This window comes from Nothobranchius furzeri, chromosome 12, assembly GCF_043380555.1.
Source record: "Nothobranchius furzeri strain GRZ-AD chromosome 12, NfurGRZ-RIMD1, whole genome shotgun sequence".
NCBI lineage: Eukaryota > Metazoa > Chordata > Actinopteri > Cyprinodontiformes > Nothobranchiidae > Nothobranchius > Nothobranchius furzeri.
The window spans coordinates 40670211-40694015 of NC_091752.1; the positions used below are offsets into that span (position 1 = coordinate 40670211).

General features: G+C 44.3%; 1 protein-coding gene across 2 annotated transcripts in view; it reads right to left on the minus strand.

Annotated features, from left to right (window-relative positions):
• The window catches only part of LOC107373197 (dual specificity protein phosphatase 19), a 71307-nt gene that overhangs the window by 40471 nt on the left and 7031 nt on the right, over window positions 1-23805 (minus strand). Inside the window, exons 3-4 of one of the 2 annotated variants that reach the window (XM_054750422.2) lie at window positions 10477-10523; window positions 5884-6036 (exon numbers count right to left, since the gene is read on the minus strand). In XM_054750422.2, the coding sequence (XP_054606397.2) occupies window positions 5884-6036; window positions 10477-10523 (200 nt within the window). Of the gene's footprint in view, window positions 1-5883; window positions 6562-10476; window positions 10524-23805 lie in introns of those variants that run through there. The other variant, XM_054750423.2, reaches the window with a different exon arrangement.

The following is a 23805-nucleotide window of genomic DNA, read 5'->3' on the forward strand; positions in this document are numbered from 1 at the left end:
CTGAACCCGCTTTGTCCACGTAGGGTCGCCGGGGGGGTCTGGTGCCAAACTCCAGTGGTCAATCGACAATCAGGCAGGGTACACCCTGGACAGAGAGCCAGTCCATCGCAGGGCAACACAGAGACACACAGGAAAAACAATCACACACAATTTGATATTAAAGCTCAATTTCTTGACTGTTAAAACATCTGGTGCACCTAAAGAATAAATAAATGCAGGGTTCATCCGGTAGCCTTTTCATCCTGTAGCCGCTACAGGGACGTGACCTTCGAGCTGTTTCTGGCAGACCAAGCGAGTTGGTTTTATCAGTAAAACTCCCGTAAGAAAAGTCTAGAAGCTGCTTTGTTGATTCAGTGTGCACCTGGAGCCGAGCAGCTTCCCGCCTGATGGTCTACGTAATACTGTGTGTGTGTGTGTGTGTGTGTGTGTGTGTGTGTGTGTGTGTGTGTGTGTGTGTGTGTGTGTGTGTGTGTTTTCTTCAAATTTGTACTTCAATCAATTCTGTCGGAGGACGTAAGTCTGATGAGAGAGCGATCGGAATTCATGCTTGGTGTGTATTGATTTTTCTCTCCACTTTGCAAAGTCTAAATTGATTGTTTATAATTGGTATTGGTGTTGATTGATTATTACTATAACCCCCTGCGCATTAAACTTTCCCTAAGGTAATCCTGGATTGATAAAAATTACCTAACAATTATCAGGAAAGGGAGGATGTTTAAGTGGTTAGCAACAGTGTTCAAGCCGGTGGCCTCCTCCATGAGGCCACCACAGCTCAGCAGAGCATCATTGTAGCTTCTTCTGGGGAGAAAAACACTTAGAGAAAAAAATAAAGTTAACAGCTTAAATAGCAGGAAATAATACAGTTAAAGAGCAGATTGTAGATGAAAGTAGTAGAGTGTGGAAAGTGGCCAGTGTGTCCTCCAGCAGTCTAAGCCTATAGCAGCATAACTACAGAGATAACTCTGGATAATCTATCCTATTTAGATGGAGGCATGTTGGAGGCAGGGCAAAGGAGAGCCGCCTTTACCGACTGTACACTCCACCTCCCTCTACTCCCCCACTTGTCCAGATCTAGGCTAACCAAGTGTTAGCCTAGATCTAGGCTCATGTGTTTTACATGAGCCAGCTAACCACAGGTCCTACTTGATGAAATAATCTTAACTTCAACATGAATTTTAACTCGATGAAATACCAACATCACCTTCATTTAGACAGAAACTTGTTTTGGAGAAAAAAAGAAAGAGACTTGCAGCACAATCATTGTGTTTGGTTCTGACCACAACCAAAGTCAGGAAGAAGCCTCTGGGATGAGAGGCTAAATGTCTCCAGCATATCCAGAAACGTCCAGCTGTTTTCAGCTACAACTCTCAGGATGATCATGTCCAGGATGACTGAGAACTACACCTCCATGCTGCAGCAGCATTCAGTCAGAACAGGAAGTGGAGCTTAAATGTAGCCGCTGTCAGTAACAATCTAACAGATTTTAAACATTAAAACTCTCAACAGAAATAATTCAGAAAGGAAATTAAAATGTTTACAGCTTTGTGTGTGATTTATTATAATTATTATTATTATTATTTATTGTGGCAGAAGCTGTGTGGTCCATCACAGAGAAGCTTCTCTAACATGATGACTTTAATTATTCTACAGGTTATTGTTCAGTCTTCTGACGCTCACACTCACACACACACACACACACACACGAGTGTTGGTGAGCGTCTGCGTCTGACTGCTGACACTCCGTGTGTGTTGTTTTTTCTGCAGTGAGACAAACTCACCTCACACCGTTCAGAGTTTGTTCTTTAAAGCTTCTATTAAATCCTCCGTGTTGACATATTTTAACAAGTTTCCTCTACGCTTCTGTTTAAGTTAATTTACATGCCTAAAATTCTGAATAATTAATGAGCATTAGACTCAGAGCTAGCTCCAGGGATAGGCCTCAGCCTGAGCCTCAGCCACGCCTGAAAACTGTTCCGCGATTTTTAATCTCTCAACTTAGACCATTAGTTGTAGCATTTGTGTATTCTTTCTGGATATTATTTGTGCAATTGTTGGACAAAATGACTTGTTGTGGTATTAATTGCACTAATAGAGCGTCCAAAGAGTCTCTACTTCATTTTTTTTTCTCTGTAAGTAAAATTATATTTATGTAATGTCCAGCAATGGTCAGTTTTCACCTAAAAACTGACCTACATGCCACCGGTCACTGGCAGACATAAATGCCATTCTTTAAGGCGGATTTTACATTCTACCTTCCAACAAGCAACAAGGTTCTGCAAACCTTGTTGACATTTCAGGAGGAGCACGATGTCAGCCTGTGTTCCCAAACAAAGCCTTCTTCTGATAACACCGCAGGATTCAAACATGCCTCTGAATAAAGTGACTATTTTCAGCTCATATGAGTTAATCAATCATCAAATGGAATGAACAAACGTTATATGAAATGGTCAGTTATGTTTTGATTAAGCTGTGCTTAAATTAATAAGGTTGATTAATCTGTGCTTGAATTACTGAAGTTGGAAATGAATATTATTGTGATATGATCAGTAATTGTAGGTTTAACAACTGAATCATTATCTACATTCAGACACAAGGTTCATTAGAGATAAATTAAATTTAAGGTAAATGTCATAGATATTTTCTTAGCCACAAATCAGAACATCCTGTATCTGGAAGAGTTGTGACGTTCTGAGGTTTGCTTGTGAACACCCCGTAACATGGCACGTCCTGGTTGGCCAAGAAATCGTAATATGAGAATATTAAAACAGAGCTCACTAAATGGTGGGTCAGTTCTGGAGAAAGCTACAGACAGGTCATCTGGAGCGAACACTTTTTAACCCAAAGCTTTTGACGAGCTAAAAGCTGCCTACAGCTGACACAGCAAAACGGTTCCTTCAGCTATTCAGAAACAGCTGTTCTAGACACAAATGATTTCATCTATTTGATTTGTTGTGATCCGGGAGATGACTCTGGCCCAACCTGGTCGTGCTGCGGTCTTTTCTACAACTTTGGTACCTTGGGCTCTGACTCAGAAGCTCTGGTGTTGTGCACAGTTAACTCCGGTTGTAGCTAGGTAGCTACCTCCATTAGCTTATCTCTCACCTCCGCGTTAGCTTTGGGTTAGCTTGTAGCTACATCGCTTCAGTTCGACGGGTGTCGTCATTTGATCCCAGCCTTACAGCCCCACCCTCAGCTCCACCTCTTTTCCCTTTTTTGGAATTGTCTAGGTTTGACAGAACCTGTGACACGGTCAAAATGGCGGTGGTGGGAACCTCCTATTTTGGCACAAAAACTTATATTTGGAGCCTATGGAGACGAATTGTCCAGTATATATGTCGATGATGTAAACACGCACTGAGCAGAACCTTCTGGATTTGGAAGGCCAAATAGAAAGTGGATTTATGCATGTAGATGAAAGGTTATTATGTTGATCAATCTGTAGGTGAAAATTGACCCTTTTGGTACGTTACTATTAACTAATATATTCCACTACACTGTTTAAAAGCAGTTATTTACTGATTATGTTTTAACCCTCTCAGGCTCAAAATAAGTTTTTGATAAAAGGACAAACAACTAAGTCCTTCAGGGGTACTTCTGAGTAAAAAAATGCTCATGAAATACGTATGTGGAATAACCAGGTAGGTAGGTTATACATATTGTAGGCTAACTCATGCGGCATTGCCATATCGTGATAATATCTGAGACACATGCCGTCCTACTCCCAACCCCACTCCCCCCACCCCACTCCCACGGTTTCGTTTTGTTCAAAGGAGCCAGTCTTTTGAGGGTAAGAGCTCACCGGGACAGTGCCAGAATGCCATATAGGCCAGTCCACCCCCTGGTGGTCGGAGCAGCGTCCATTCTTTAATGTCTATGCTGGGGAGGACAAATGTCATGGTGTTTACCTCGGAAAACATACAACTGCACATTACATCGATTTTACATGCACACTTACAAGTTTATCTTGTAAAATAAACATGTTTCCACCACAGCTACTACTGTTATTACAAAGTGCTGCTATTTTAATCCTCGAAACTGGTTTAAAAAACTAAAATTCTCTCTTCTAAACAGTGGAGAGCTGTTTTTCGTATTAGTCACTCAAAAACAGGGAAGCTGCTGCTGCAAACTGTATTTTGTTTACTTTCGTGGTTTCAATTATTATGGAAAATTGAGTTTACAGCTGCAGCAAAAAGTCTGAGCGCTATGCACTAGTGGAACAAATCAGAGCCGGGCTGGGGGCGGAGCAAATGACCGATTTATAATTAATGAATTATATTGGGACAATATGATAGAGCTAATGGTCAGCTAAGAACTTCTCAACTGAGAGCTCCCGGTAGAAGTTCTGAAGACAAACAGAATCCTCCCTGGTGTCCAGGTCGGTGTTGCTGGTCTTCTGGGTCAAACAGTCTCAAACATGTCTGCACCTCCAGCTATCTGCCAGGTCTGCTGCCAAATCTGGCTGGTTTGGGTTAAGATTGGATGCCATCTTCTGTTTTTTCCGCACTGTTAAAAAAAACTGGATTATCTTAAAAAATTCAAAAACCTTTTAGAGCTGAGGTTTTAATACAATTTTATACATACCATTCAAAAAGATTGCCTCAAGTCATTTAATTTAAGCTATTGGTTTCAAACTGGTTTCAGTGATGCCAGAAACTTGCACATCTTCACATAGGATACATTTGGTTTGGGTAGGAACACTAGTGGAAGATCTTTGCCTGGTTCACGGTAACAGCTGTTTACCGTGCCGGTAGCTAAAATAACGGCTAGTAGTGAGCTGTTTCAGTTCACCAACCATTGGTTTTTATGAGGCTATAAAATCACAGACTGGTGGTGACCTAGCTTTGTTGCTACTAGACTTGTAAGTAATAATATTTTTTGTCAAACAGTGTGGATCTTTTTTCTTCACACCTTATTTAGGATCAGATGGCTGGCATATGTTAGCGTTAGATGATGTTAGAGTTAGATGATATTAGCGTTAGCTCATTGTTAGTGCCAGCTACAGCAGATTGCAGCAGGGTTGTTGACGACAGTTGTAATTCCACATTCAACCAGTAGGACGGATAGAGGGAAACTTATTAAGTGTTGCTTTAAAGGAGATGTCCCAATTATTTATTTTATCTGGTGGGGGAGAACATCTATTGGCTGACAAGCATATCAGACCAAGATTATATATTTTTTACTTCCAAATTCACGGCCGAACTCTATGCCTCTCGTTCAACGCCACCTGTAGCCAACAAAACAAGGCTAAAACACGTTGTTGTACAATTATGATGCTCATGTTATGTTCACCATCTCTACATCAACCCACGTACATCCATAAATGCTCAAACACACTCTGTGATTAACGTTTTAACGTAAGCAGTAACACTATTGGTTAGTGCTGACCAACGCTCAGTTCATATTGCTTTGAGCTCTATGGGACAGGGAGTGGGCTAAGCAAAAAAAAAAAAAAAAAAAGAAAAAAAGGACGTATTTCATTCATTATATCAATTGATAAGACAAACATTTTTAGGGATTTCTGAAAAATCACACATAGTTCCCAAAAGGGGAAAACTCTGGATAGCAACTTAAAAGTGCTTTTTTTCCATTGTTTTCAAACATATGACAGTTAAGGATGTGTACGAGAAATGTGTAAAAACAAACTAAAAACCCATTATTCCTTGGTGGAATGCACCTCATCCACTTCAAATCAAATCTTTAATGTCACTGTCACTTATTACAAAAACATCTACATCAGAATTTAAAACCAAGATTTTCTTGGCCGTTGGCAACAGATTTGACCTGGTAATCAGTTAACATATAAGAACATTACTGTTGAGTATTCCTTGAAGTGTCATGCCCATGTTAAACTGGATATATAATTGTGTTTGTGTGAATGTGCACCTGTTCTCTGGCCTGATATATGAAGGAGCTGCACTCCTCGAGGTATGGTGTGATCTGTGTGTCTGGGAGGTCCAGGATCTGAAGCGTTTTATAGACCATCTGATCTGGAAACAGGTTAGGGACTCCATGGGCCACATTTAGGACATGCGACACCTGAACCGAGGAGACATTAGGAAAGAACAGAAAAAAGAGACATGAAACTCCTTGAAGAAATAATCCCTGAACACTGGACTGCTTTAAAGGCTCTTTTTGCTTTGCAGACAAAGACGGATCCTCTGTTAGCCATATTGGTGACATGACAGGCTGAACAGAGAGAGGGCACAAAGACGAAGTGGAAAAGAAAGAAGAGAACTGACAGAGAGGGGAGAGAACGATGAAGAGGAAAAACTGGTGGGTAGGCAGGAAAGAAGACAGATGGCTCCTATTCAATTTGCAGAGTCTGTCTATGTGCTTAAATTTACCTCTGAGGGCAAAATCCTCTCCTGTTTTACATCTCAGCATCGGTGCTTTTAGACTTCTTGTATCATCTAACATCCCCATGTTAAGGGATATTTTGGGTGCCACACTATACTTGCATTATTGACAGCAAACCCCATTAAAGACCAAAACCAACAGTGGACCTTTCTACCGCTAAAGCACGGTGCTATTGTCTAAAAACAGACAATTTTGACTTTAAAAAGGACCTTCACTTAAAGGTGTGGAACGCTCATTTAATCAATACATTTGCAGTGGTCTCTACTAGGAATGTAAGTCATACATGGGGGGGAAAAGCACAGGTGCACCAGCTTTAGGAGCTAAATTTGAGGCACATCAGAGCTGAGCTTCAGACAGCAGGATACAAAGTATTTCCTGATATTTAGGCATCTTGCCTCTGGCTATTTTTGGCTATTTTTCGTAAGTTATCATAGTCCAATAATCTATAAAAACCATGTTCATTAGAGGTGCTGAAAAAAATCGATTCAAGTCTGAATCAGGATTCTTATTTATAAAGATTCAGAATCGATTCACAAAGTTTCAGAATCGATTTCAAGAACTCAAATAGTTGGCATGTTACAGGTTTTTGATCTTTGTTAGGAGAGTCAGTACTCCGTTTACTTTTGTGGTCCCATAAATTGAGATGATTTATGTTTGAATCTGCTGATAAGAGGGCACTTGAATGTAATTTATTCCATACTCAGAAATTTGAGATATTCTCATATTTATTTTCTAAGTTGATAAATGAGTACTCTGGATTACTCAGGTAACTTGTTTCTACACATACTTGAAAAGTATTTGACCATATTAATTTCAAAGCTACTGTTGGGTAACTACAGATTTGTTATATTTTACATAAGCAAAAATAAATGTTGCCTTTTGGTCAAAAGATTGCTTCTGTTTACAGTTTTAGAATCACTTTATTTTACATTGTAAATTTGCATTTTTGGAGCATGACCAGTTTAAAGTTAAATAAAAATTTCCCATAGCTTTAACTAACTTGTACAACAAAGTAGTTAATCCTGGAGCTGACACTTTTTGTTAATACTGATTATGAATCGATTTAAATTGAGAATCGAGAATCGATTCTGAATCGAATCGGCACCCCAAGAATCGGAATCGAATCAAATCGTGAGTTGCTCTAAGATTCATATCCCTAATGTTCATGATGTTGTTTGCACTAAATCCCTCTCACTTGAACCAATTTTAGCAGTTTTATTCTTGACATTTTCAGTGCCTTTCATAGTGAGTTGTTTCAGGGCTCTTTCATTTTAAGAAAACAAGCTGACACTGCCCACGCCCACCCATCACCCCACTCAGGCTGCTATAGGCTGAGAAGCTCCGATAACTGTGAGGGGCTCGGAGTACAGCAACTGCTCCTCCAGCAACAACTTTCTCTTCCACGTAAGAGGTGGCTGTGCTCTAATTTTCATGTTTGTGACATCACAAATGGGGACTTTTTGAAGCTTAGGTTTAAGCACATAATTCCTAAAGCAAAATGCTGACTGAAAATTTGAGTGTTTATAGAAGCAGTAGAGACCCACATGGAAGCACAAAAAAGATGGAAAATGTCCCCTTTAAGTAGAACATAATAGTCTTATCAGATGCTCTTAGGTGTTTGCTAAAGCTAAAATTAGCTGCTGTTTGTTAGGGACAGGGACATCAGTAATTATTCCCAGATAGAAAGCTTACATTGAAACAATAATGATTTTCCATCTGAATCATCAGAATGGTTGACATTAAAATCTTGATGCAAACTAGATGTTGAATGAATGTTGCAAAACCAATGAATCCTGACAAAAACAGCATGATATTGTAAAAATTCCTCTCAACTAAAATATAAATGAAAATGTATTGATCTGTAGCTGTGTTGAAATTTCAATGTTGTTTTAATATTTAGGTTAATTGAAATATAATGGTAAATACACTGGTCTTTGGTTAACAACTCAATATTGTTTCAATGTTAAATTTAGGTGCAAAATTATGTTGATTCAATGTTTTAACATTGTCAATGCAATGTGGATTCTACATTGTTTCAATGTAAGCATGCTATCTGGGTTGTTAGTCCGATGAGGTTCAGAAAAAAACAACTATCATCTTGAAGATCTTTCACTTTTCACAAAGGTTTTCTCTGTTTAAAAAGAAAAGTGTATAGTAGCTAGTTTTTAAACTATAGTGAGAGCTTCATTAATGTGAGTTTGCCAGGCTCTCTCCTCTCTCCTGAGCCTCATCAGGGTCTTTGTTGTACTGATCCACATAGATGGCTTGATCTCTTTGCTGAAGGAGTGTATTTCTGTGGTCTGGGGGATTGGATTCAAAGATGTGTTGTAAGTTTTTAAGCATTGAAACATCGGATCACATGTTTAAATTCTCTAAAACTAAACCAATGGAAGGGGATCAAACCATCTAACATGTGGACAAGGTCATCAAACACCCCCAATGACCCTCAGGATGGATTTCAATGCGACTTTATTGGATGATTTTCTACAAAATCGAAGCTGACTCAATTCAAGATGGCCACTAACAACTAATCCACCATATCGAACACAGAAATGCCTATAACTCTGTCACTTTTAGAGGTACTGGGCAAAACTTTGGTGTGGTGGGAGCTGACTGTCATACTTACTCTGTCCTCTGCTGCCCACGGATAAACAGAAACGGATGTGACGTCGCCATAGCTCTGATGAAGATCACAGGAGTGATCAAAACTGTCAGCAAGGTAAAAAACCTTTCCTGTGTTAAAAAAAGAACCTAAACATGCATGCTGACAGTCATACTTACTAAGAAAGAAAGAAAGACAGAAACAAAGAAACGAAGAAAGAAACAAACAAAGAAAAAAAGAGGGCCAGAATCACGATGCCGGTCCGACTCAGCCTTCAGGTACCTCAACGGAGCAGGGACTAAAAATAAGAGAGAAAGTAGAAGGAAAATACCAAACCGTGCCCTGTAGAACAGTGGTCATGCAGAGCTGCATCGGTCCGAGTTAATCTGAGTAGTTCTCCTGGACAACTACCTCATGTGTGAGGAGATGAAGGTGTGGATAAGTCTCAAGTTCAGAGCGGGACAGAATGGGACTCAGCTTAGCAATGTTCCTGAGATGGAAGAAGGAAGAGCGAACAAGAGAACTGACATGAGAATCCAGGGTGAGAGCTGGGTCAAAGGTCACGCCAAGATTCCTGACAGAGGGTTTGGTGTGAGAAGCAAGCTGACCAAGAGAGTCTCTGACTTTGGGAACCAGCTTGTCTGGGGCACAGATGAGGATCTCAGTCTTATCTTCATTCAGCTGTAGAAAGCTCCCAGCCATCCAGGTTTTGATAGAGTCTAAGCAGGTGTCTAACAGCTGCAGCTTAGACATCTCATGGGGCTTAAAGGAGATGTACAGTTGGATGTCATCTGCATTAAGAGGGTAGGATATTCCTTTGAAGGAGCTCAGGATGTGCAGAAGAGGAAGCAGATAGAGGAGGAAGAGTAGAGGCCTCAGCACAGAACCTTGTGGGACACCATGGGTAAGGGAGGTGGTGGAGGACCTAAACTTGGAGATGACCACAGAGAAGGAACGCTCAGACAGATAAGAAGAGAACCACTCCAGAGCAGTTCCTGATAGGCCTACCCAGTCTCAGCCTCTCCAGTAGCAGTTGATGGTCAACAGTATCAAAGGCTGCAGATCACACAGCTCTTTGTTAAATCTCCACTCAAACAGCAACATGTATGTGTGGTCTGCTGATCTTCATCATAAGAGAAGGTTTGTGTGAAACCCCGCCAGAGGCCAGGATTCACATCTCCTGAGCTTTAGCAGCAACCAGAGAATCCTTCTTAAATCAGTCACAGTTTCATCCCTGAAACATGAAGTGAAGGTGTTTGTAATCTCTCTAATTCATCATCCTTAGACTGCATGGCAGCAATATTCTCATGCCCAGGAGCAGCCACTGCAGACTAACTGTAATCATTTACTCCCTCTGCTGAGCTAAACTGTCACTGCATGATGCATGAAGCTCCTCGGGCTATTTGCACGACTGCAGGAAAGCCTTAGTACATGGCTGCCTCTAATCTTATGTCACTTACACATGCTATCACAGCAAAGCAAGGTCACGCCCGCTATATTGATCCCTGTGCACTGACCTTGTATCTCCGGAGGGTGTCAATGTCGTGGGCTGCATCCTGAGAGGCTGAAATGGCAGAAACAACTCGATCAGTAGACACACAAGATGACTTGACCCCAAAATGATGCTTATTGTTCAGCTTCTCAACCCTCAAAGCAGCTGTACCATCAAAAGAGTCAGATTTCTCAGTCTCTGCTTTATTATCATGTTCAATCAATCAAGTTTAGATTTTAGACAGCTGTTTAAAACAACTTGATCTTAGGCCGTTAAATTATAATAAGGTTGTTTTTATATACCTTTAATTAACCAAATCATGTAAATAATCTACATTTGCAACCTCATTTCTAAATATATAAACATATAATAAGAAATACCACACATAAATGAGAGAATCTTTAAAATATAGGTATGTTTCATAAGGTTTAGCACTTTAGGAGTGCATAAGCTGCAGGATATCAACACTGATGTCCCTCAATGGGAAACATCCAGACACAAAACCCCTTCTGAACAGATGCTACCGCAACCGGGAAGATATCTGTCAGCAGAAACCACAAGAAAATGGCTTAAAGCATCAAAAAAAAAAAAAAAAAAAAAAAAGAACTGGCAAGGAATCTATTTATTTGTATCGTAATACAAAACGTGGCTCAAGAAAATGCTGAGATAAACATTCAATACTATCTACAACTGCAGAGCAGGAATGTTTTTTTTCCTGAAAGGAGCGTGCAAAAGCATTTTTATGACGAGGTGTGAATGACTAACTTTCTCCCTCTGCTGCATTAAACAGTAATAAAGGAGAAAAGGAATATTTTAGCTGAGAGAAGCAAAAGAAAAGTCACTGATGTTAAACTGAACGGCCGCTCTTCCTTTGGCAAACAGCTCATCAGGACGATACCAGGAAAGTCGGGAATAGGAGGCTTCCAGGGTAGATTCTCTGCGGCAACTAAATGGCAACTTTAGCTCTCTTTGCATAAGCCAATCCACTTTGACACAGTGCCAAATGCATGGTGTTGAGATGCAAATCTAAATCCAAACAGAAGTGAGTGGGTTTGGACGTAAGCCAGCTCCAGCTCATATGTGTGTCATCAGCGTAGAAAGAAAAGATTTAAAGTGACAGGTCTGTGAAAGAATGAGGGGGTGCCTTTAAGTCTCCAGAAAAGATTAATTAAAAAAATAAATCTTTAGTTCAATTTGCTGCTGTTTAAATTTATGTAAGAGGACTCTGCTTCAAATCTTCCAAATACAAGCTCCAGTGAGATTTAAGCAATCTAATGGCAGAAATCCAGGATATGTGCTTCTACAGAAGCCCAGAAGAAACAAACCTGTCTCGAGTCTTTGAAGGTATTTTTATAGTCACTGTTTAATGCAGGTGGCTGGAGGATTTCAGATGGCTGTAATTAGCATCCTGCACTGCAGCATGTCATATAATCAGACACACCAGAAGAGATTCATGGTTTTTGTTGTATTTCATTTGATTTCTCTTTTAAACTGATCCATTTTATGCATGTACTGATGTGGAGAACATTGTTGGTGTCCTTCTATCCATGAAAGAAAAACCACAATGGGCACACAAATAACTTGAATCTGACAAAAGTAATAATAAACAGAAATTCTATGAAATGTAACCAATGAAAGTCAGACATTGCTTTTCAACCATGTTTTATCTAGGGATGGATACCTTTGACATTTGAATCAATCCAGTACAAATTCCCAGTACCTAGGAATCGATACAGATACTTAACTCAGGCTCAAAATAATTTTTGATAAAAGGATGAACAACTAAGTCCTTCACGGGTACTCTGAGTTAAAAATGGTCATGAAATATGTATGTGGAATAACCAGGTAGGTAGGTTTTAATGTTGCAAATCTGCAACGCCTGCCTCCAGAGGGTTATGTTATGTTTATGTTTATTTATTTGGCAGACGCTTTTATCCCAAGTGACTTACAATTTATAACCTATAGGGCATGTTGTGATCTATGGGGAAAACTGGAGTACCCGGAGGAAACCCACGCATGCATGGGGAGAACACGCAACTCCATGCAGAAAGGCCGCAGCCGAGCCGAGTTTCGAACCTGCAACCTTTGTGCTGCGAGGCAACAGTGCTAACCACTGCACCACCATGCAGCCCACAACAGTTAACAGTATGAGTTTATATTTTTAAATAATTCCATTGAAGCATGGTTGAAAAGCAATGTCTGACGTTCACTGGCTACATTTCATGGAATTTGTATTTATTTTAATTTATGTCAGATTCATATTTGTGTGATCATTGTGGTTTTTCTTTCACTTATCAAAAGGTACCAACAATTTTGTCCCCGACTATATATCCAGTCAATCAAGTGGTCAAGTGACAGTGATTAAATTAGAATAAAATGTGGTAAAGCTATATAAAATGTTATAAAATATAATAGATCAAACTGTGAAGTTATAGGGAGCCTAAGTCACGCCCATCTACTTTCGGACCATGGGCCCAGAAAAAAGAAAAAAATGAATGCAAGACAATGAGGCTAAAATAGCTATTTTCTAATTCCGCTTGTTATGTGCCATGGATTTCACATATGATGTCTGTGAATTTGAAATACACATTTTGATGCCAAGAATGTGCTTTTTTTCGAACAGGGGGTGGGGATCATTATTTTAGGTTTTGTGTGAAAATAAGTCCAAGACTACAAATGCACATCACCAATTTGACATCAGTGAATCAGACACGGGGAAAAGGAGAAGAAAAATGGCTGTACGTTTGGCGAATTTCAAGTCCTTCCTTCAGAGGGAATGAACCACCAAAAATCTGGCCATTTGGTAAGTAGCAGCTACGCTAGGGGAGAGTTGGATCTGTGGTGATGTTGTGCGATGTGCTGACGTCTGATTTGTAGTCATGCTATTTACGAAGTTTTATCAGCTGATAAAACTCAAAGGACGTGGCAGGCTGTCAGGTTCGGTGGGCTGAGCTGGAGTGGTTATGAGACCCAGGCGCGGAGAGAGTGGTGGATGGAGACTGATATGTGGCAGCGTGGGAAGTTCTCTTCCCGTATGGTTTGTAGAGTTAGTGTCTTAGGTCTTAGAATGGCTTGACGTCTATCGTTAGATGATGACTGAGTGCCGGCTCCGCTGTGACAGGTCCTTAAATAGGCTCAGCGGGATGACGTCACCGGGAAGCGTCGGTGACAGGCATGCTGGGAACTGGAGTGCAGCGCCAGCCCGGCCCGCAGAGGAGGTTAAGAGGAGGAGTTCATGACAGGACCCCCCCCGCGAGGGACGGCTCCAGAAGGCCCAGGGCGACGAGACCAGAAATCAGCCAACAGGGAAGGATCCAGAAACGAGCGGGCAGGCTCCCAGCTACGTTCCTCCGGACCGTAACCCTGCCAGTCCACCAAATACTGCCATCCACGGCCCCGGCGGCGGGCGTCCAGAATCTTGCGAACGGTGTAGACGGGGTCCCCATCGACATCTCGGGGCGTCGGCACCCGGGCCGGAGGCGGATGGAGAGGAGAAGACACCACCGGCTTGAGCTGTGAGACGTGGAATACCGGGTGCACCTTAAGAGTGGAAGGGAGGCGCAGCCGGTAAGCGACCGGACCGAGGACATCTCGGACTGGGAAGGGCCCCAAAAAGCGAGGCGACAGCTTCCTGGAACCAGCCGGAAACCGGAGGTTTGCGGTAGAGAGCCAAACCCGGTCACCAGGCTGGAACACAGGGCCGGGCCGGTGGCGGCGGCAGTGTTGTCGGGAGTACTCCGTATTAGCCCGGGTGATGGCGGCGCGAGCCCTGATCCAAGCGAGATGGCAGCGGCGGACCATATCCTGAGCCGCCGGAACCTCCACCTCCGGCACCTGATGGTCAAAAAGAGGGGGCTGGTATCCGTAGCAGGTCTCGAAGGGCGATAGACCCGTGGCGGAGGACGTCTGGAGGTTGTGAGAGAGCTCCGCCCATAGGAGGTAACGAGGCCAGGTGGACGGTTGAGACGAGGCGAAGCAGCGTAAGTAACGCCCAAGCTGCTGGTTTGCTCTCTCCGTCTGACAATTAGTCTGGGGATGATAGCCTGACGACAGACTGGCAGAAGCGCCCACCAACCGACAGAAAGCCTTCCAGAAACGTGAGATGAACTGAGGCCCTCTGTCAGACACCACGTCCTGGGGGAATCCGTGGAGCCTCACCACATGATCGAGGAGGAGCTCCGCCGTCTTCTTAGCCGTGGGGAGCCCTGCCATAGCCACTAAATGCACAGCCTTCGAAAAGCGGTCGGTGATGGTGAGGATGGTGTCCAGGTGGTCGGCAACGGGAAGCCCCGTGACAAAGTCCACACCTATGTGCGACCACGGCCTTTTAGGCACAGGGAGCGGTTGCAATTCCCCGGCTCCAGGTTGGGTGGTGGACTTAGACCGGGCGCAAGTGTCACATGCAGCGGTGTATTCACGCACGTCCTTTCTCATAGAGGGCCACCACAGGGCCCGGCGGAGGAACTGGAAGGTACGAGCCTGGCCTTGGTGTCCCGCGAGCCGTGAACTATGCCCCCACCTCAAGGCCTCCTGTCGACACACGGCCGGAACGTAAAGGCGGTTAGGAGGCGTCTCTGGGGGCGCCGGGTCCGCCGGGAGAGCCGCCCGGATGGAGGCTTCCAGGGGCCATTGCAGGGCGGCCAAGAACCGTTCGGTCGGGAGGATGGACCTCGGTTCAGGAGGCCTTGGATCCTGGGTGTGTTGACGGGACAGGGCGTCCGCCTTGAGGTTCTTTGAGCCGGGGCGGTAGGCGATGTGAAAGTTATAAGGTTCGAAAAAGAGGGCCCACCGGGCCTGACGAGGGTTGAGTTGGCGAGCGGTCTGAATATGGATGAGGTTCTGATGATCAGTCCAGATTAGAAAAGGAGTGGGGGTACCCAGGAGCCACTGTCGCCACTCCTCCAGGGCCCACTTTATCGCCAACAATTCCCGGTCCCCGACCCCATAGTTCTGCTGGGTAGGAGAGAACTTCCGGGAAAAGAATGCGCAGGGATGGAGTTTGGAGTCCTGGCCACGTTGTGACAGTACGGCTCCCGCGCCCGTCTCAGAGGCGTCCACCTCCACAACGAAAGGCCGGGTTAGGTCCGGGTGGAGGAGGATGGGCTCGCTTACAAAGCGGCGGACCAGCTCATGGAAGGCAGCAACAGCCTCCGGGGAGAGGCGGAAAGGGCGAGGCTGATTGGTTGTTTTCGTCAGGGAAGTTAATGGTGACGCCAGGGCGCTGAAGTTGCGGATAAACCGGCGGTAGAAGTTGCAGAACCCCAGGAAACTCTGCAACTGCTTCAGGGTCTTGGGTAGTGGCCACTGCGCAACCGCCTGAACCTTCTGTGGGTCCATGCGCAGGCCCTGGGAGGAGATGATGAATCCCAGAAACGAGGTGGACTCCTGGTGAAAAGCACACTTCTCCAGTTTACAGAATAAGTCGTGCTCCAGGAGGCGTGACAGAACGGCTCGAACATGCTGGGTGTGTTCCTCGGCCGTGCGGGAGTAGATGAGGATGTCGTCCAAATAAACAAAAACCCAACGACCCAGCATGTCACGGAGGACATCAGTGATGAAACGCTGGAAAACAGCAGGGCTGTTGCAGAGGCCGAAGGGCATGACCAGGTACTCATAATGTCCAGTGGGTGTAATGAAAGCGGTTTTCCACTCCTCTCCTTCCTTTATGCGGATGAGGTTGTATGCACTGCGGAGGTCCAGCTTGGTAAACAGTGTGGCTTGGGCAGTGGCGTCCAGAGCCGTGCTCATTAAGGGAAGAGGATGGCGGTCCCTGATGGTGATTTTATTCAATCCACGATAGTCTATACAGGGCCGGAGGTCACCTTCCTTCTTCTTCACAAAGAAGAACCCTGCCGCCCCAGGAGACGTGGAATGTCGGATAAACCCCTTCTGGAGAGCCTCATTGATGTAAGCGTCCATCGCCTGGGTCTCTGCCGGGGAGAGCGAGAACAGCCGACCCCGAGGCGGGGTGGTTCCGGGCTGAAGCCTGATCTCCAGATCGTAGGGGCGATGAGGAGGCAGCTTGGTGGTAGGCTCTTTTGCAAAGACCCGAGCCAGATCGTGGTATTGGGGTGGAAGGAGTGTTAAATCCACGTCCTTGGGTGGTGTCTCCCTAGGCTGTGATCCTGGAAGGAGTGTTAAATCCACATCCTTGGGTGGTGTCTCCCTAGGCTGTGATCCTGGAGACGGATGATGAAGGCGACAGTTAACACCCCATGCCATGACTTTACTGGTGGACCAGGAAATGTGAGGGTCGTGGAGGCGGAACCAGGAATGACCCAGAATGAGAGGAGTCGTAGGGGCGTGAATGACCAAGAAATGAAGGGTCTCTACGTGTTCTCCGATGGTCATCCGGAGGTTCTGGGTTCGGTGCGTGATCGGATATGGCATGAGAGGGCGCCCGTCCACTGAGGTGACGGGAACGGGATGATCGAGGAGGGTGAGTGGAATCTTGAGCCGGTTGACCAACCCCTGATCGATAAAGCTTTCTGCAGCTCCGGTGTCGAGGAGGGCCACCAGGGGGACCGGTCCTTGGCTCAGCTGGAAGGAGACCGAGAGGGTGGTGTGATGAGGAGCTGCATGAGTGGAAACTCCGAGTGAGGCAGCTCCTACACCGACCCGGAGGGACCGTTTCCCGGGCGTATGGGGCATGTTGCACGGGGATGACCCAGAGCCCCACAATAGGCGCATCGTCCCTCCTGAAAACGGCGCGCCCGTTCCTCGGGGGGCAAATGACCCAGTTGCATGGGTTCCTCCATGGGTTGGTTCTCCTGACGGCGGGGGAAAGTTCGGGATTGTACGGGAACCGCCCTCACTCCTGGTCTGGTGAGGAGGCAGCGGTCCAGCTGGAGAGCCAGGTCCACCGCCTGGTCCAGGGTGGTTGGAGCCTCGTGACCAATCATGCCCTCACGGATGCGGGGTGACAATCCCTCCAAGTACACAGCCTTCACCGCGGCATCACCCCAGGTTAGACGGGCAGCGGTGGTCCGGAAGCGTGAGGTGAATTCGGCCACGGTCTGAGAGCCTTGTCGAAGCTGGAGCAGGCGTGTCTCATCTGCGACCTCGCTGCTGGGATGAACGAATGCCTTCTTCAGTTCTTTCACGAAGGCTTCATAGTCGTTGCAGACTGGGGACTTCTGATGGTACAGAGCAGCCGCCCATTCACCGGCTCGCCCAGTCAGCAGGGAGGTTAACAGAGCCACGCGAGAGCAGGAAGTCGGGTAGCGTGCCGGCTGACACTCAAAAGTCATTGACAGAACGGCCAACATGCTCTCCGGGGATCCTTTAATCCCATCCCATTTCTCTGGGAGACTTAGATACGGCTCCACCACGTTAGGAGTGGCAGATGACTGTCGTTGGAGGGCTGAGGAGAGTTGGACTACCAGTTCGGTGACGGAATCGAGTTTGGATGCGAGGCGATCAGTAACAGCACGCAGCTGATTGTTCTCCACACGGAGTTGGGCGTTGTCCGCCTCCTGGCGTTCTACTCGGCTGAGCAGCTGCGCTACCTCAGCTCGCAGCTGTGCGATCTCCGCTGGGTCTACTCGGGACTCAGTCATCCTGTCAGGTTCGGTGGGCTGAGCTGGAGTGGTTATGAGACCCAGGCGCGGAGAGAGTGGTGGATGGAGACTGATATGTGGCAGCGTGGGAAGTTCTCTTCCCGTATGGTTTGTAGAGTTAGTGTCTTAGGTCTTAGAATGGCTTGACGTCTATCGTTAGATGATGACTGAGTGCCGGCTCCGCTGTGACAGGTCCTTAAATAGGCTCAGCGGGATGACGTCACCGGGAAGCGTCGGTGACAGGCATGCTGGGAACTGGAGTGCAGCGCCAGCCCGGCCCGCAGAGGAGGTTAAGAGGAGGAGTTCATGACACAGGCATGGTTGAAACAGAAACACCCATTATTAGTTTTCATTTAAATTGAAGTACAACATATGTGTGATTCAGTGCGTAAGGCAAAGCGGATTAGAAAATAGCGTTTTTAGCCCTATTGACTTGCATTCATATTTGCTTCTTCTGGGGACCCATGAGCTGACCGGATGGGGAGGAGACTTGGGCTCCCTATACTCAATTCAAGCTCCAATTTGGTCTTTTATAATGTCTTAAAGTTTACAAAGCTCTGAGCAGGTCTCATATTCAGTAGAAAGGTAAATTGTTCCACTAATTAGGGATGGTAATTGCAAAAGCCCAACCACCTCTACTGTTCTAGGTCACTGACTCACAAAGTAGAAGTTATAATTGAACTGGGTTGCGAAAACGCTCTGTTTGGTATTATGAGAAGATCTCCAGAAATCAAATCAAACTGACAAATAATTCCTATGGAATACTGTGGAATACTGTGGGATGCAAACATTTTGCCAGCTTTGTTAAACTTCATGATTTTCCTTTATAAATCGTTGGTTGTTACAATAAAAACATTATGTTAAATATATTATACAGACACACACACAGTGACATCTGAGAAGTGAAACAAAATTTATAGAATCTACAGAAAGTCTGCAATAATTGTTTAAACAAAATGAGGCAGGTGCATACATTTATGCACTGTTGTATTATTATAGATTCAAAACCTTAAAACTAAGTATTGGAACTCTAATTGGTTTGGTAAGCTAATTGACCCTTGACCTCCACACACAGGTGAACATTGAGGAAATGGAAGACCACAGGCACAGTTCAAGTTAAGGCTCCAAGTGGCAGACCAAGAACAATCTCAGATAAACAGAAGTGAAGCATGGTGAGAACAGTCAGAGTCAACCCACAGTGCAGCACCAAAGACCTACAACATAATCTTGCTGCAGATGGAGTCACTGTGTGTCGTTCAACTATTCGGTGCACTTTACACAAGGAGATGCTGCATGTGAGAGTGATGCAGAGGAAGCCTTTTCTCCAACCACAGCACAAACAGAGCTTGAGGTTTGCTAAAGCACATTTGGACAAGCCAGCTTCATTCTGGAATAAGGTGCTGTGGACTGATGAAACTTAAGTTGAGTTATTTGGGCATAACAAGGGGCGTTATGCATGGAGGAAAAATAACCCATCATTCGAAGACAAACACCGTCTACCTACAGTAAAACATGGTGGTGGTTCATCATGCTGTGGGCTGTGTGGCCAGTGCAGGGACTGGGAATCTTGTTAACGTTGAGGGACGCATGGATTCCACTCAATAACAGCAGATTCTGGAGACCAATGTCCAGGAATCAGTGACAACGCTGAAACTGCACCGGGGCTGGATCTTTCAACAAGACAACAACCCTAAACACTGCGCACAATCTACTAAGACAGGGATTCCCAAAGTGTGGTGCGTGCACCCCCAGGGGTGCGCGAGCTGCCGCTAGGGGGTGCGCGAGGTGAATAGTTGTAATGGCTGCGGAGCTCAGAGAAGACTGTCATATGTCACTATTAGCGTAGAAACTCATTTGTAGGTGGGCCAAAGAAAAAGTAAGTGGGCACAATAAATGTAATTGAAAACAAGTATACTTTTGCGCGCGCGCGTGTCCTCCACATGTGCCCTAGCTTCATAATAACAATGTGCCGAGCTTCAGCACTCTGGCCTGCGCACGCTGATATGTTCCGTATTTGATCATTTTTAACGGTGTTGGAGGAATCTGAAGGTGGTGAGTCATTCTGGCAGATTGTAATTAACACCTGTCTCATGCAGGTGTTCTGACGTTGTAAACCTCACGCACACAACATTGTGGACGTAACAAAATAACAAGAAATGATTCCCATTCAGGCTATTGACAGCGCGCTGAAGATCTGAAGTTCAGAGTGCGTCTGTCAGAGGTCAGACGCGTTCCAGCTGAACCACGGCTCACGGGTGCACATGTGAGCACATCTGGGCTGGGCAGAAGTCATTTTACAACATTGGTTTAAATAGCGCGAGACGCGGTGACTTGAGCGGCTGTGCCGCGCGCGCGTGCGCGCGCACACACACACACACAGATTCAATAAGCGCACACGCTGCTTTAACTCCGGCGCGCCGTCAGACTGAAGGCAGAAATGAACGCTGCCTCCACCGTGATAAAAACTTTTAAGAGGTTATTTTTCATTCAAGGTCATAATAAGATATTAGCTTCTGGGATGAGTCGGGTCCGCTACAGCCAGTGACTCCTCATGAACCTGACCACAACTCCTGTTACTGCAGCATTTGTCATTCCAGTCCGCATGACAGCGGATCACAGATTCAGCCACACCATAAAACAGCAATAAGTCGGTCTGAGGTAAACGTGAACATCATGGCTATATCTTGTCCCCTATTGACATTTGATTACGCACAAGTAGGTGATCAGCTCAGGTTTACGCAGAACAGAAGGAAGGAGAGCGCTCTGGCCGCACAGGTTAAACGTTCCTACTTTAAGAAAACCGTTAAATTGCATTGTTTATGTGCTACCTGGGCACTCTAAATATTTATTTGAAATTAAATCAAAGGAAATTGTAATGGTATCGAATGTTTATTAATTACTATTTAAAAAATGAAAGTGATGGGGAATTTTTTTAACCCTGTCTGTTTAGCTTGACATCTGATATATATATATATATATATATATATATATATATATATATATATATATATAGAGCCATGCCCCGATGGGGGGGGGGGGGGTGCGTCGACATGGTCGGGACATAGAAGGGGGTGCGCGGCAAAATAAGTTTGGGAACCACTGTACTAAGACATTCATGAAGAGGAACAAGAAGAATGTTCTGGAATGGCCATCTCTGTCCCAAGACCTGAATATTTTATACGATCTGTGGTGTGAGTGAAAGAGAGCTGTCCATGCTCAGAAGACAACAAACCTGAATGAACTAGAGATGTTTTGTAAAGAAGAATGGTCCAAAATACCTTCAGCCAGAATCCAGACTCTCATTGGTAGCTACATGAAGCATTTAGAGGCTGTTATTTCTGCAGAAGGAGGATCTACTAAATACAGAGTTAATTTATTTTTTGTGGTGCCCAAATGTATGCACCTGCCTAAGTTTGTTTAAACAATTATTACACACTTTCTGTAAATCCTATAAATTTTGTTTCACTTCTTAAATATCATTGTGTGTCTCCTATACTAAATGTTTAGCTGAATTGTTCTTATCGTAACAACAAATGATTTATACAGGAAAATCATGATCCTGTATATGGAATCTGTTCGTTATAACTAATGTAAAAGCTCAACATAAAAAACCATCACCATCACTGATACCAGTCTACGGCTGCATGGTGGAGAAGTTGGTAGCGCTGTTGTCTCACAGCAAGAAGGTTGCAGGTTCAAATCCTAGCTTCTCTGTCGGAGAAACAAGCCATAAATGAGCACACATAGCCTTTTTTATAGGAGGGAATAGCCTCTTATCAGCTCATGAGTGGCAGAGGCTCAGCTCCGATACTGTGCAGCTACATAATACGGTAAGGGCAACATCACTGGGCACCTCTTAGACATTATATATGGCTGATTCAAATTCAGATATTGTGCGTAGTTTTAACTTGAAGACACCATATTTGAATTTTAAATAAGATGCACTATAATGACAAAAGAATGACTTCAGATGTCTACAGAACTCTTAGATACTCATTTATCCAGTTTGTCAGTAAAAATAGTTGATTTAGGGGTGGTTTTCTTTTTTAACAACGTTTATATTGTTGAACAAGTTGTAATTGGATTTGTAAGTCTTTGTTGCTGAATATCATGTGTTTGGAAGCTAAAAAGATCAGGAATCACTGAAGATGAAGAAGATCTTAAAAGGAGAAGCTTGGGCTCAATCCCAATTCTTGGACTTCCACCCTTGCGCCCTTCAATTGTAAGTTCCTCTCCAGGTATGTGCATGCGAAGGGTGTCCTTATTCTCAGGTGAGGAAGGTGACCACTCCCTTTTTGCACCCTTGAACAGCACTTTGCCAAGTTTGCTTTGATGCAGACTTTGGGCAAGGGCTAGGACAATATAGAACATAGAATAGAATAAAGAAAGAAAGCTTATCGATAAAAAAAATTATCATATTGATCAATATCAATAATTTTTGAAAACTATATGAAAAATGTCAAACATATCTTTTAAGTGCAGCCCTGGCCATCTTAGGCCATTACTTTATGATAAAACAAGTTGGTTGCATTACCAGACTTGCTTTTTATTGATTCTCTGTTGCAAACCACCGTTGTTTGTTTTTTGTCAGACTTGTAAGAATGAAAATATTGCCACACTGGCAAAGTACTGACCTTTTTTTCTTCCACCTCACCTTGCTGCAACATCTCGTTTAAAGGGGATAAAGAGTCTAAATCAAAATGTTCCTGTTGTTGTTGAATAAAGACAACTTGGGTGGTCAAAAACAGCATGCCAAAAGGTCAAAGCCATGTGTGACCTAGTTTTTATGTAAATTAGAATGGTTAAAAATGCGAGAAAAACTTCTTGTCTGAGAAACCTGTTAATAAAACATCATAATGTTGAGCCCTTCCTCCCCCAACCTGCTCGTCACCACCTTATGAATATGAGCTCCACCCTGCCAGCCTTGGCCAAGCACCGCTAGGCTAGCAGCGCTAGCTAGCTCTCAGGAACGGAGGGGGTGACTGACCCAAACGTGCTGTTAGCAAAGCTAACCCCCAAGGTGTCAGAAAATGCGTTGCGACTACGTTGTTGCAACGGACCTGTGTTAGTAGGGGAAGAGCTTTACTTTTGCTTAAAGTCATAACTGATAGAAACTTCCAGGATTTGTTCATTTTTACTTTTATGGGTCTATAAATCTTTTGAATGATAAAACAAGTTTTCTAAAATCTAAAAGATTAAAGATGATTGTGGCTGTTAAGTTTAATTAAGTAATCTGGGCAAGAGTACTTACATTTAGAAATGCTTTCACAAAAACTAATTAATATTAAAACGGTAAAAGGACCCAGAATGTCTCAGTGTTCATCCAAATGCAATCATCAGTTCTAATGAACGCCAACAGGAAGCCACGTGACCAATGATGTTTTATAATCCAGTGTTTTTTCATTTATACTTAAACTTAAAAAGAAATTCAGGATTACAGGTCTATCATAAAGTAAATTACTCATTTGTTGTACTCTTCTGGGACGGACGGACAATTGAAGGGACAAGTGGATGCTGCACACCTTAGCCAAGACAAAGGAAACACAAAGCTCAACCCAGACATGAACCTGGATTGACGTAAAAGCCAGACTGATCTGTTTGTTGGGGCAGTTTTATGCTGTTTAACCATACTGACATAAAGGTGGGATGGGAGTCACCTCTGTCAGGCTAGCCAGATGTAATTTTATTGATTCCTGCTGAGGAATTTGCTATCTAATTCTCTCCTCTAGTGAGGTCAAAGGGCAGCGTTGTTGACAGATGGGGGGGGGGGGGGGGGGGGCAGATGCACGTCGACA